The sequence below is a fragment of the Wickerhamomyces anomalus genome (assembly GCF_001661255.1).
Source record: "Wickerhamomyces anomalus NRRL Y-366-8 unplaced genomic scaffold WICANscaffold_2, whole genome shotgun sequence".
Lineage (NCBI taxonomy): Eukaryota > Fungi > Ascomycota > Saccharomycetes > Phaffomycetales > Wickerhamomycetaceae > Hansenula > Hansenula anomala.
This window is the reverse complement of record NW_017567111.1, coordinates 876,075-889,990: the sequence shown is the minus strand read 5'-3', so window position 1 is coordinate 889,990 and position 13,916 is coordinate 876,075. Positions and strand designations below refer to the sequence as shown.

At 34.2% G+C, this 13,916-nt stretch overlaps 8 protein-coding genes and 1 non-coding gene across 9 annotated transcripts; 4 read left to right on the top strand and 5 right to left on the bottom strand.

Annotated features, from left to right (window-relative positions):
* The first annotated feature begins 228 nt into the window (after positions 1-228).
* WICANDRAFT_t47 lies at positions 229-340 on the top strand. Its single transcript has one exon. It is a non-coding gene; the product is annotated as a tRNA-Lys (tRNA).
* Positions 341-556: 216 nt separating this feature from the next.
* Positions 557-1,125, bottom strand: WICANDRAFT_61494 (mitochondrial 54S ribosomal protein mL59; the record flags this gene model as incomplete). Its single annotated transcript, XM_019183187.1, has 2 exons — positions 557-613; positions 670-1,125. 2 exons carry the CDS (start codon positions 1,123-1,125, stop codon positions 557-559), a joined length of 513 nt encoding a protein of 170 aa, XP_019040143.1.
* Positions 1,126-1,334: 209 nt separating this feature from the next.
* WICANDRAFT_77600 (aspartate aminotransferase family protein) lies at positions 1,335-2,705 on the top strand (the record flags this gene model as incomplete). The annotated part of the gene is made up of 2 exons (XM_019184579.1): positions 1,335-1,406; positions 1,464-2,705. The coding sequence occupies 2 exons, from the start codon at positions 1,335-1,337 to the stop codon at positions 2,703-2,705; spliced, it is 1,314 nt and encodes a 437-aa protein (XP_019040142.1).
* Positions 2,706-2,808: 103 nt separating this feature from the next.
* WICANDRAFT_51751 (uncharacterized protein) lies at positions 2,809-5,956 on the bottom strand (the record flags this gene model as incomplete). Its single annotated transcript, XM_019182676.1, has 3 exons — positions 5,491-5,956; positions 4,609-5,268; positions 2,809-4,491 (listed from the first exon to the last, which is right to left on the bottom strand). The coding sequence occupies exons 1-3, from the start codon at positions 5,941-5,943 to the stop codon at positions 2,809-2,811; spliced, it is 2,796 nt and encodes a 931-aa protein (XP_019040141.1). The 5' UTR covers positions 5,944-5,956.
* A 628-nt stretch (positions 5,957-6,584) lies between these two features.
* Positions 6,585-7,277, top strand: WICANDRAFT_61491 (KRE1 domain-containing protein; the record flags this gene model as incomplete). The annotated part of the gene is made up of 1 exon (XM_019183186.1): positions 6,585-7,277. One exon carries the CDS (start codon positions 6,585-6,587, stop codon positions 7,275-7,277), a length of 693 nt encoding a protein of 230 aa, XP_019040140.1.
* A 435-nt stretch (positions 7,278-7,712) lies between these two features.
* Positions 7,713-8,354, bottom strand: WICANDRAFT_29498 (eukaryotic translation initiation factor 4E; the record flags this gene model as incomplete). Its single annotated transcript, XM_019181617.1, has 1 exon — positions 7,713-8,354. The coding sequence occupies one exon, from the start codon at positions 8,352-8,354 to the stop codon at positions 7,713-7,715; it is 642 nt and encodes a 213-aa protein (XP_019040139.1).
* Positions 8,355-8,595: 241 nt separating this feature from the next.
* WICANDRAFT_15351 (alpha/beta hydrolase) lies at positions 8,596-9,438 on the top strand (the record flags this gene model as incomplete). The annotated part of the gene is made up of 1 exon (XM_019180643.1): positions 8,596-9,438. A coding segment is annotated over one exon (843 nt), but the record flags the coding sequence as incomplete, so codon positions are not given.
* Positions 9,439-9,555: 117 nt separating this feature from the next.
* On the bottom strand, positions 9,556-12,620 carry WICANDRAFT_67577 (uncharacterized protein; the record flags this gene model as incomplete). Its single annotated transcript, XM_019184093.1, has 2 exons — positions 9,631-12,620; positions 9,556-9,571 (listed from the first exon to the last, which is right to left on the bottom strand). The coding sequence occupies exons 1-2, from the start codon at positions 12,495-12,497 to the stop codon at positions 9,556-9,558; spliced, it is 2,883 nt and encodes a 960-aa protein (XP_019040137.1). The 5' UTR covers positions 12,498-12,620.
* A 10-nt stretch (positions 12,621-12,630) lies between these two features.
* WICANDRAFT_19735 (uncharacterized protein) lies at positions 12,631-13,292 on the bottom strand (the record flags this gene model as incomplete). The annotated part of the gene is made up of 2 exons (XM_019180840.2): positions 12,631-12,984; positions 13,038-13,292. Coding segments are annotated over 2 exons (609 nt in total), but the record flags the coding sequence as incomplete, so codon positions are not given.
* Between the last annotated feature and the right edge of the window lie 624 nt (positions 13,293-13,916).

The following is a 13,916-nucleotide window of genomic DNA, read 5'->3' as shown; positions in this document are numbered from 1 at the left end:
GCTATTTGAATTAAATATATATGATCAATCAAAACATATAGTAATTAATTTTACTAAATTAACGTCGAAAACATGTCCAGGCATCATCTATAGCCTAAATAATCTAATGCATGACTTTCAAATATATGGTATCACAAATTATGGAATTATTTAATCATTAAAACTTTTGTTGATTACGTAAGCCATAACTTAGTCTGGTAAACCACAAAATTTAACCGTCAGAACTCGTCCTTGTTAGCTCAGTTGGTAGAGCGTTCGGCTTTTACAGTCAAACTAGGGAAAAACCATTTCTTAGCGGAAGTTAACCGAAATGTCGGGGGTTCGAGCCCCCCATGAGGAGTTCTATTTTTTTTGCCAATTTTTTTTTACCAATTTTGGGTTAAAAGGACTGAAATTGATCATATATACACTCTATGTTAGTTACTTGTTGCTCTGTTGTTGATATTCCGGCAAAAAAAGTTATGTTTTGGAGTATCCTACATTTTTTTTTTCATTTTTTTTATATGTCATACCCCATTTAAATATATACAGAGAAAATAAATCATTATGAACAGAATCAAACAAAATGTTTAACCTTCTTAGCTTTCTTTGCAAGACGGTTTTCAATTTTTTTCTAAAAAAGTTGTTAGTAAGATTATCAAAAAATTTCAAATCAAAATTTATACGTACTTTACCTCTAAGTTCAGCAATTTTTTCATCAGCATGTAATAAAGCTTCTTTCATCTTTGCTTCCTTGAGTGGTCTTTCTCTTTCATATTTGGCACCCTTAGGTCTCAACACACCCTTCATCAATGGTTTTGTATCATATTTCTCTTGGTAGAATTTCTTACCATTGGCTAATGGAGGTAAAGAATCTTGAATACCATGTCTGTATGCGATTTTCCATAGATCACTTTGTCTTCTCATGGAGTATTTGGCAGTGTGGTATCTTTTTGTGATTGGGTGTTTGTTGGCGATGAATGGGTTAGCATTTTCAGCTGTTGTTAATGTTGATTCAGATGCATATTCTTTGAATGGTCTTGGTGGGTAACGGGTGAAGAATCTTTGTAGTTTTTCTGGAAGTGTGTTGAAGTACGATATCTCTGTCTTCACAGCAGTGTTGAATAGGCCCAGTGACACTCTCATCTTGTCTGTTTTGTATGGCAATTGTGTAGATTTAATACTCGTCTTCGCATCCAAAAGCATTTTTTTTTTCAACAAAAAAAGTTCGAGATTTTTTTGGGCGGTGCAACACCACGCTGATTATGACTGATACTGAGTCGAAGTTTATAAAGATTGAAGTTTCCCAATCTCCAGAGATCTTGTATTAGTGTAAGATAGAAAGTGATCCAACAATGCTACGTGCCACTAGATTAAGATCTTTCCAAAGATCATTCTCCACCTCTAGATATCTACAAGCCAGTTTGGTAAGTTGTGATTGTGCTATCTCTTTTTAAGTTTTTATCTAACATAGTTCCCAATAGAAAAACCCAGATCCAGCTTCTGATAGTAAATCTGGTAAATTCATTCAAGAAAACTCAAAATATTCAGTCACAACTTATTCACGTCCAAATGTTGTCTTTGAAAAGGGTGAAAAGGCCTTTTTATGGGATGTTGAAGGTCGTAAATATGTTGATTTCACAGCTGGTATTGCAGTCACCGCTTTAGGACATTCTCATCCAGAAATCTCCAAAATCTTGTATGACCAATCTACCAAATTGATCCATAGTTCCAATTTGTATCATAACTTATGGACTAACAGATTATCCCGTGAATTAGTTGAAACTACAAGGGAAAGTGGTGGTATGCATGATGCTTCAAGAGTGTTTTTAGCAAATTCTGGTACTGAAGCCAATGAAGCTGCTTTAAAATTTGCAAGAAAATATGGTAAAACAATTGATGAATCTAAAACAGAGTTCATCACTTTTACAAATTCATTCCATGGTCGTTCAATGGGTGCCTTATCAGTCACTCCAAATCCTAAATATCAATCACCTTTTGCTCCATTAATACCTGGTGTTCATGTTGCGGAACCAACTTTAGAATCTATTTCAAAACTAATCAACGATAAAACTGCAGGTGTTATAATTGAACCAATCCAAGGTGAAGGTGGTGTTCGTCCAGTTCCAACTGAATTTTTAATTGAATTGAAAAAATTGACCAAAAAACATAATGCTTTGTTAATCTTCGATGAGATTCAATGTGGGTTAGGAAGATCTGGTAGATTATGGGCTCATGGTAAGTTACCAAAAGAAGCACACCCAGATATTGTCACAATGGCTAAAGCCTTAGGTAATGGGTTCCCAATTGGTGCCACTATGATTACTGAGAATGTTGAAAAAGCTTTGAAAGTTGGTGATCATGGTACTACTTATGGTGGTAACCCATTAGGTGCAAGAGTTGGTAGTTATGTTTTAAGTCAAGTTTCTGATAAGGGTTTTTTACAAAATGTTTCCACAAAATCTGAACTTTTCAGAAAAGAATTGAATTCTTTAAAAGAAGAAGTTGATGAAATTGTTGAAGTTAGAGGTGAGGGTTTATTATTGGGTGTTCAATTCAAAAGTGATCCAAGTAAAATTGTTGATGCTGCAAGAGAACGTGGTTTATTAGTTATTACTGCTGGTGGTAACACTGTTAGATTCGTTCCTGCATTAAACATCGAAGAAGATGTTATAAAGGAAGGTTTGGCTATTTTCAAAGATGCTGTTAAGGCTGTTTTCCCATGAGATGTCATATATTTAATAGAATAAACCATATACAATAAGAATAAAAGAAATATAGATATTATTATAATGAAGTAATTAATGACATATGCAATGTAGGATATTTTCAAGTAATGATGAAATTTGAAAAGAATAAATCACTTGATTCAATTCTACCGGTGAAATAGAATCCCATAATGACAATGATATAAATCAAGATCAAGATACTTCCCTTAAAATAGTTAGACTTTCCTTCAGCATAAATATATGTGAACAACACAACTGAGATCAAAGAAGCAACAAGATCCCATCTTGGGAAAATCAAAGTGAACATTGATTCTTTAACATTAACCAACGAATCTTGATCAGAGATGAAGAAAATAGAATATAAAACCAATGATGGAATTTGAATCAAACAAACTTGTAAGGCATAAGCTGATCCAATTTCCATAGACAATGCAACATTACCATGTGTAGCAAATGAAATGGCATTTAAAAATTCAGTAGTATTTGGAACTAGTGCAAAAATTGTTATACCCAAAAATTTTGGATTAATTGGGAAATTTTTCAAAACTGAATCAACACAATCAACTAAAATTTCTGCAATGATTGCATACAACAATGTAGCACCTAATAAAACAAATGTAGATTTTTGTCTTGACCAGTTTGGTGCATCATGTCCATTTGATTCAATAACTTGAGATTGTTGGACCTCAGCAATATTTTCCACCGATGGTGACTGAATTGATTGTTGCTGTTGCTGTTGTTGTTGTTTTGCTTGTTTTTCTGTGATTGGTGTTTGCCATATTAATGCTGCATGAGTTCTCAACGTAAACCATAATCCAATTGTGTAAGCCAGAAACAATAACAAGGCACAAGCAATTGAAAATGGTCTCAATACATCACGAAATAATGAATCAACTTTCAGTGGAGGTTGGAAAAAATGACATTTTTGACAAGTTTTAGTCGGTGGTAACGATAATTGCATTGTGGAAGGAGGACATGGAATACACTTGATTTCATAAGATCCATAAATCTCATGGAAGATGGTTGGGGCAAACATTGCACTAATAGAAAACAACAACATTGTTGATGAAACACCTGCACTTGCTGGATTATATCTTTGAGTCTTTCTGATCAAAGCACCTGAACACATTGACAACCCTGGTAGTAATAAAACAGCACCCAAGATTGAACCAATCATTGAACCTTCCACTAAAGAACCTTTATGTTGATTTAATGCAACACAATATAGGAAAATTTCCACAATGGTTGAAAAGAATGCATTAATAACAGCACCAACACCCATTGAAGATTGAGCACTGATAGAAGCAACAGCTTGTCCAATGAAATAAGCTAGTGGGATGATTGATAAAAGACATAATGCAAATATGACTGATTCATTTGTTATTAGAACATCAATACCCATAAAATCTTTCAAAACGAAAAAATCCAAAATTGTGAAAATAACAACAGCCATTAAATTAATAAAGAACACATTTGTACCCTCCACAGTATATTTATAATAATGGAAACCTGTTGATCTATAGGTACATAACAAAATGTTTGAATTTTTATAAAATTTATCAGATGGTAAAGGTTTTGAAGAATCAAATTTGAAAAAAATTGCCAATGGATGTCTTCTCAAATGATCAGTCAATGTAGAAATGATCTTGGCCATTGGAATAGTGAATACAACTAGCCAACATAATGCCCATATTAAAAGGAAAATTGGTTGTAAAACAAAATAGAAATATAAATAAAACAAAATTCTCCCCAAACTCCAATCACCTCTTCCAAATAATCTTTTCTTCTTGTTATCATTATCTTCATCAATATTTTCCTCTATGGAAGGTAGTGGTACCAAATTTCTTTGTTGTGATTGCTGAGATAATTGCTGTTGAGGTTGAGGTCTTTGAGGTGGAACGTTACTATTATTATTATTAGGATTTGATGAAGTATTTCCAACGGTTGGTAAGTTAACATGGCTTGAAGTGAAGAATAACTTGTTGTGTTCTTCATTTCTCCAACGCTCATATTCAACAAATGTTGTACCTTCATTCAGATCTTCACTTAGGTAATTTTCATCTTTTTTCAAGTAAATAACTTTCCCAAATGGCCACAAGAGATAAATACCTAAATTGAAAAATACTTTTGCATAATTAACAGAACTATAACCAGTAATCACCAAAAAAACTGATCCAATAAGACATAAAATGAATAATAAGAGACCAAAAGTTAATGTCCATATAATATTGGTAAAATGAACTTCCCAAGAAACTTTCTTTTTTTTCAAGTCATCGGTTTCATGAATATCTTGATCAGCTTCCCTTTGAACGGATCTATTTTTTTTATATAAAGCTGGTTTCCAGATTCTAATACCAAAAGGATGTGTCGAGTTAATTGCATCTTGACGGTTTCTTAATGTAAAATCTTCTTCCGAGGATGTTGTTGAACGTACATCATCTTCATCTTCATCGCCTTCTTCATTTTCTGCTTCATCATCTTCACCATTGTTATCTTCTTCATGTAAATCGTCTGTTCTTTCAGACTGTTGTTGTTCATTCCCAGTAAATTGTGGCTGCTGCTGTTGTGGCGTTGGAGTGCGTTGAAGTTGATTAATTGATGGTTGATGTGACCTTTGAGGTTGTAAATAATCATCTTGTGGTTGGTTTGGATCTTTGTGATCTTTAAATTCACCTTGTTCATGGTTATAATGGATAATATCAGCTTCTTTTTGTTCCAATTTCTTGATGTTTGATTCAGCATTAATCAAATTATTCATTACATCATGGGTTAGATTTTGAACTTCTTGGTTTCTTGAAGTTTCTTTAAGATTTTTAGCTGATTTCCTATAGCGATGTCTAAGAGCATCATTATAGCCTTCCAAATATTCTCTCTCTATATCTTGTTCAATTTCATCTAAATCATCGTCAACACTATAAACATATTTTGGGGATGGGACTTGGAATGTGAAAGATGGGTTTTTTTGTATTTGTGGTTTCTTCTTCCGCTTTGGATTAGCCTTTAGTGTATTATTTTGGGAAGATGCGTTTGAGCGGCTATCGAATTGAGAGGTATAAGCTAAAGGATTTGGAGATTGTTGTTGTTGTTGTTGTTGTTGTTGTTGTTGTTGTACATTCTGTTGACTAGATTTCGGTAAGAGTTGATGGGGTTGGGCTTTATGCTGTTGGTTAGCTTGTGGCTGCTGTGACGATGGATCTCCCTGAGCTGGCCTGTCCTTGTCCTTCCCAGAGCTCATCTTTGAGAGTATTGTACTTTATTCTGCTTGTTGTTGTTGTTGTTGATGAAGGATCTGATTTCAAATTCCTTTACACATGTCTAAGTACAACCGAGGCTGACTAAGAAAACGTTGATTATTAGGTAAACAACATGATTACTAACATTTGATAGTAATATTACATAAACATATTACATAATCCGATTACATAAGTTTTTTTTTCGCCTTGTCAAAAATCCCTTCGCCATTTTTTTCTCAGTTATTTTTAAAAAAATCGAGTTTGAGCAAAAGAGAAGAAAAGAAGGTAATTTCACGTATAAAGGACTAGAACAATCTCAAACAAGGGAACAATCCAAACGGTACTAAACCCACTTATTATAATTTGAAAGCACTGTCCATTCGTTACTTTGTGCACTCCGTTTCACCAGAAAAAGTATCTTGATTTGTCTAGAATATTTGATACCCATACGTTCCTGAACATTTACATCAACAACAAACAACAACAACAACACCAAATACAATACATCAAACAGGAATAATGAGATTCTCAATCTTTCACTTATTTACACTGCTTTCAATAGCACTAGCTGCTACCACTTATACATGTGAGTTTAACTGAGCCTTTTTTGCACCCATTCAAAGCACCGTGTCAGAGTACTAACATGATTTCAATAGCTGTTATTACCACAACAAATATCAATGGTGTTACTGTCACTTTAACAAACACTGTCACTAGTACAGGTACAGCCACCACAAATACAGCCACCACAAATACAGCTACAACCAATACAGCTACAACTAACACTGCTACAACAAATACTGCTACAACTAACACTGCTACAACAAATACTGCTACAACTAACACAGCTACAACAGGTACTGGTACAGCTACTACAGGAACTGCCACTACAGGAACAGGTACAGGAACAGCTACAACAGGTACAACTACTGGAGGTGCCGCTGATGGTGAAGTTGAAGGAACTGATACTGCAACCACAGGTCGTACTACAACAAAATTATCTCAAGGTACAGATACTTCAAGTGTTAACCCAACATTTACATATTCAGATGCTACAACTACTTATATCACTTCATCTGCTTGGACTTCAATTTGGGTCACTGTTACTTATTCAAATGGTGGTGTTGCCACAGTGCAAACAACTTATTCTCAAAGATTCAAGAGTTTTTATTCTTCGGTTGATCAACCATCCTCTGGTACTATTGGATTAGGCTCTATTAGTGGGAGTGTTGGTGTTGTGAAGAGTAAACATTTAGTTACTCAATCAACCAATGCTGGTATCATCAATACAATCTCATCTGGTTTGATCTTTGTTGTTGCTTTATTATTTTTATGATTTCAACAATAGTATCATTATGGGGAGGTAAAAGATAAACTAGTTTTGTTTTTCGTTTATTTTTTTATTTTTTAATTCAATTTAGTTTAACAGGGGAAAAGATTAGTGGACTTTATACAAAAAAATATGCACGCAATGTGATCGTGTGATTTGTTCTTTTTTGGTTTCAATTTTTATATTTATCAGTTTTTTTTCCAAATTATATATTGTACATTAGTTTTAATTTCAGCTTATTTAAAATATAAGTTATGATTTTAGTTTATTTTACAATGATTGTAAAAGTTTTACGAAAATAAGTGTTTTTTTCTTTCATTAACTTGAAAAATAGATCAAAAAAATAATCTCTAAACATACACATAAAAAAGAATCACATCATTGTTGTCTTTTTTTTGAACATCTGTCATCCTCTCCTTTTCTCTTCTTCTTTCATAAAGCTTAAATACTCATTAAAGGTTTTGAATTTTTGTTTTCAGAATCTTTATGACCAACAAATTCTATTTGCTCGGTATCAGGTAATTTCAAAACTTTTCTAAATTTCATACCAATGTTTAATAATTTAGTTTTATCAGTACTTTTAGTCCATAGAGCAACTCTGAAAGCGAATTTTCTGACATTTAAGACTGCACCATTAACTTCATTTTCATCATCTTCAATAGTTTCACCAATGACACTTAATAAAGTTCTTAACCATAATTCATTGATGTTTGTATCTTTTTTGTTTTTAAATTGGAAAGACCATTTACCACCTTCAGCATTTGCTGAATCTTCCCATTCTGGTCTAATACCATTTCTAAATAAATGATAATCAGCTTTTAATGGTAAATCTGAAGCTTGAGGAATAGAATTGAAGATCCCCCAGAATTCTTCGACACTGGAGAAGTTGATAACAGGTTTCAACAAATCAGCCCATGATTCTTTTGGATCACTTGGAGGTTTGGTGTACCATAAAGTCCATTCAGAGTTCAATGGATGTTTAACAGTGAACTCCTTATCAGACAAGATGGTTGTATCAGCGTTGACAGCAGCTGGGGCATCTAAGGACAATCCTTCAGTAGCTTTGTTCAATTCTTCAGACATCGCAATTCAAATAACCAAAGCACAGATGATTTGTGTTTTGTATGGCGTTGTTATTTTGACTTTTCATCTTTTTTTCGTCAACGGATTCAAAAATTTTTACAAAAACAAAAAAAAAGAAGTGGTGTTGGGATGTCGCGAAAAGCGTATAACGAAGAGATTTTGAATATGCCATAGAATCCATACAAATTTAACACCATCACAGGCCAATTTCAAACAGAGAAAGAGAATGTCCAGCCTGCTCAAGATGTTTCTGGCCACGACTGCTTCCGTAACGACGGCCTCTCTGCTGCTGCTGTACAAGTACCAGCTCAAACTGATCTATCCCTCAGGCTTAAACGATGCAAGAGCCCCTGGTGCCTTCCATTCAACTCCACAGGAATACGAAATACCCTATGAGGATCTATATCTAGAGACCGAGGACGGTGTCAAGCTACATGCCTTTCTGTGCTTACAGGACCCTAAAAGCCCTGATTATCAAAACAAAACAGTGTTGATACTGAATCCAAATGCTGGTAATATTGGATTAGCTGTGCCAACGGTTTATAATTTTTATCAATTGGGGTTTAATGTCTTTATTTATGACTATAGAGGCTACGGTTTGTCGACTGGCGAATCTACCGAGATTGGGTTGAAGAAAGATACTGAAACTGTGATGGAGTATATCAATGAACATGATCAATTGAATAAAAGTTCAGTTATACTATATGGAAGATCTTTAGGTGGTGCTGTGGCTATTCATATCGCTTCAAAGAACTATAAACTAGTTAAAGGTGTCATATTGGAGAATACTTTTCTAAGTTTGAGGAAAAACATTCCTCATGTTTTCCCCTTTTTGAAATATGTTGCAATATTGTGTCATCAATTGTGGGATTCTGAAACTGCCATTTCGAAAATTGATCCCAATGTTAAAATGTTGTTTCTTGGTGCTGAATTAGATGAGATTGTATCCCCTGATCATATGAAGAAACTTTATGAATTGGCTAATGTTGGTGATCGTTACGAAAAATTTGTACTTTTCCAAGGATTTCATCATAATGATACTACATTGGCTCCAGGTTATTGGGATATCATTAGTGATTTCATTGATTTAATAGATTCTAAAGAGAATTAAAACAAACATCCTGCAGGACATACATCCATTTGTTCATCAATTATCCATGTTTTGAAACATCCAAAATGTCCACTGTGTCCACATTTCAATCTAAAAATTGTTAATCCTTTTATAGGTTCATTGCAATAAGTACATAGATTTTTATCATGACAATTTTCACAAAACCATGTACCAAATTCAATTTTTGGATCTTTAAGAACAGCTTCTTTCAAGTTTTCATTAACTATCAATACTCCACATTTTGAACAAAACCTTCTGAGAATTGTAGAATTTAATGACATTTCTTTAAATTCATTATATTTAGAAATTGAGATAATCTTGGTAAAAGTTATGAAAAATTGTAATTTTTTCAAAAATTCTAAATATGAATGAATCATATCTTTAACAATCTTATCACCATATAATTTATAACGATCATTAAACAACAATAATAAAGTACAACTCATTATTAAATCTCCTTGTTGTAAACTAAAATCAATAGCTTTCTTTATGAGAAACTTTGGTGCATAAGGTGGTAAAATTAACTTATTATCAGCTTCTTTTTCTTGTTTTTGATTTGTTAATTGTCTTGTTAGTTCTGATTTATGACTATCTTGCTTTGTCAACTTGTTAAAATTGGATTTATGTAATAATGGTGCCAACGATTGTGTGAGTGGTCTCAAAGAATTTGATGCATTTGAAAAAGATGATGTAATTGAATATGATGGTGATGATGACTTCCCAATCTTGTTTGATTCATCAGAATTGGGTGGTAAAATAGCCTCCAGAATTGAACTTCTAGGTTTACGCTTCCCTGGTAAAGATATCGGCTTTGACGTTGCCTTGGATTCCACAAATTCAATAGCTTCCTCCTCGTCTCCTTGTTGTTCCTCTTCATCATCTTCTTCCTTTGTCACTGTATCATCTTTTTCTGTAACTTGTTTCACTGGTAAATCGTCCCATTTCAAAATATCCTCTTTTGTAACTGTTTTATTTTTATCAACATCCTCTTGATCATCAGACACTTCTTCACCCTTTTCTTGAATCTCATCAAAACTTTTACGAGCTTTGGTGATTTTCAAATCTTCCTTCGACCTTAATGACATCTCTTTAGAATTCAATGAATTAAACTCACTTAAATCACTCAAGGCCGGTGATTTACCATAGTTTGTTGTAGAGTTTGAAGTACTATAATGGTAATCTTTTTCATTATCAGTTTCATAGTCATGGCCAGCAGTGGTATTGATTTCAGCCTCCGTCGTACCATCAAGTTCATATTTCAATTCATTCTCTAATTGTGTTTCCCATATAAGTGATTCCTTAATAACTTTCCAAGTTTGTGAATCTCTAAGACAATCAACATCATTAGCCACGCTTGCATTTATTTCACAACTCATTATCAAATCATGTGATGGATCAAACATATAATTATCAGATAAATATTTCAATGATGCATTACTTTTGGAAATGGGCAATGAAATTGGAACAACAAATGGATTTGAATAATTTGAAACATTGTTATGATGGCTCCCATGGGATAATGCACGATTAACGCTAGGTCTCAGTGCTGTACTTGAACTTCTTGACATACCTGGTCTTGGTGATAAATCTGGGAATGAGGAGACTGATGGTGTATTAACAGCTGTTGTTCCAGCAGAATTTCCTGGCGAGTTATTTGGGGACGTGGACATCATTGAAGAAATAGGATTGAACCCACTATATTGATTATTTGACTCTAATATTGGTTCTAATTCTTTAGGTTCTCTCTCTTGATTAATGAAAACCAAGTCATCATTAACTGACCATGACGTTGCATTTATAGGTAAGTTGTCTATTGGGTGGTAATATGCATTCAAATCATCTCTGACTAAAGATTTATCCTTAGAACAAGTTAACAATGTCCTTTCATCTTTGAAAACAAGTCCACTTATCTGAGCGTGATGGCTCTCAATAGTGTATTCTGGGATGTACTTTCTTTTAAGGGAGTAAATTTGCACACTCAAATCATTTGTTAAGAAAGTTGTAGCAACTTCAGCATTCATAATGTTGGAAACACCATTTGAATTTGGTCTAAAACAAACATTATTCACAGGAGCAGATGTATAGATCACATGTTCTGGTAATTGTCTTGCATCATTATTATTCATATTCCATACTTGAACTTGTTTATCTCTTCCACCACTAACAATATAATCCAATTCAGGATGCCAATCTATCGAGAGACCAGGTCCCGTATGTGCATTAAACTTTCTTTCAAATTGAGTCGGTACCCTAAGATCCCATTTTTGTATGACACCTGAATCGAAAATTGCACACATTTTCTTATTATGGAAAGGTGAGAATTTCAGTGATCTAACAGCATCTGAATTACCAATCATCGTGAATACGGGTTTTGTTAAATTTGATCTTAAATCCCATAATTTCATAGCACCGTCTTGAGAACCCGATAATAAAGAGTGTGAATCCAATTGACTGAATGATATAGAATTGACCGCTCTGGTGTGGTCACTATATTTGAGTACTAGCTTGTTTTTAGACTGCGAGGTGTTGTTGAAGATGAAGATGGATCCAGTTGTTGTTGAAGTTGCGATAAATTTACTATGATTATGGTAACCAGCCTCCACATCCAATATAGAACCTATAACTTTCTTATTCTTCAAGTAATATGAGCTTGACAGAAGGTCATTGACTGGCGTTATTGTGGAGTTTTCAATCTTGAGTATTTGTAACAGATTCTTCCCAGCTATCACCACAGAATCAGATGAATCATTATTTATTTTGCTTAAACTTGTCAATTCTTGAGTTGTCTTGAACCGCGTTTGATTGATATCCTCATAGTTGGAAGTTGATTCATTGTAAGGAGTGAATACCGGTGGTGATTGTCTTGATGGTGTGTATGGTGTGGGTACTCGACTTGGTGATATTGATGATGTCGTTGTTGAGCCAGAGTTCCCATAGAAATTGACTAGTCTAGCCAGCGTGTTTGAATGCCTTGACGAGGAACCAAATTGACTGCCCTCACTGGTACCATATCTATTATCATACGAAGACATGATAAGCGGGTTCTTGGATCCATATACAGAGGCCAGATGATGGGTATTAAATTGTTTATCAGAGAAATACCGATTTTTTAACTATGTTACATAATCAATATAGCGAAATTCACCTTCTATTACTCTTCTTTTTCTATATAAGCACCACGTCTCCAGAGTAAACGTATTTCTGCACTGCAGAGTATCTGATCAAGTAGATATTCCCTACTGTTAATTCAATTTCTTCTTCTCCAATGACAATACCCTCAGGAATGTCTCGCATAACCTTGACAAATGCTGGTCTCTTCAAATTTGGTTCCTCAATCATGGAAATACCACCACTGGTGTCGTCTAATGCTTGTAAATGCTGTGGTAAAGATGACAAAAATAATGAATTGTAAAGTTGGAGTAATGCTTCAAAGTGTTTCTCCATGTATGCTGTTTCTTGTTCCGATAATCTCGAAACCATTTCTTCGTCATTTCTGATGAAGATGGTATACTTGTCAATCTGGAATTAATGTTAATATTTACACTCAAATCACTGGAATTTCCAAAACTTACTTTTGATAACCTTGTCCGTAGATATGATCTCAATATAAAGTTCACACGATCTAGTTCAGACTCTATAATCATCAACTGCAGCTTGATATCCTTCTCTTGGGTCTGCAACTCTATGGAATTCAGCTCAATAAACTCCACTTGTTCTCTTATCCTCGAAAGCATTCTCTCAATCAATGCATCTTTGTACTCCAGGAGTTCTGGAGCCATACGTTCAGATATCCAAGACTGTGTGAGTTCCTGAAGGTCATCTTCTTTCAATTTTGTTTGACTAGCCTCATTTGGACGGGAGTCTCTCTCGAAGTCTCTCAAGATGTCATCAAAGTCAATCTCCATGGCTTCACCGGCTTCTTTACAACTGTTTCAACTAGTTTCTTAGTCTTTTCAGCACTTAAAGAGCATTTATGAGTTTTGTCAACGCGAAATCGCGTTTCTTTCTTTCCAAAATTGTCAGGTATTACATAACCAGAATAACCAATTATGCACAATTCATCAATACTCAACATTTCACATCAACTATAAGAAGAATCAAGAATCCACTAATTGTAACATTATATGTATATTAATAGAACATCGGAATTACCTTATATACACACAGTAGAGGATATTCTGTCAGGTTAAAACCACGAATAAAATAAAACAAGTGATCATTAAATCAACATCAACTAGAAACAATGGCTGTCACAAGAAACTCCAATAGAAGAAACACCTCTTCAACCTCTTCAACCTCTTCAACCTCTTCAACAACTAGAGTAACCAAAACCAGAAAACCAGCCAGAAAAACCAAGGCTAATCCTCGTGTTACAGCAATTGAAAACAATATTTCTGCATCACATGCTGCATCAACATCTGAAAACACACCAAACTCAACCACTTCAGAAG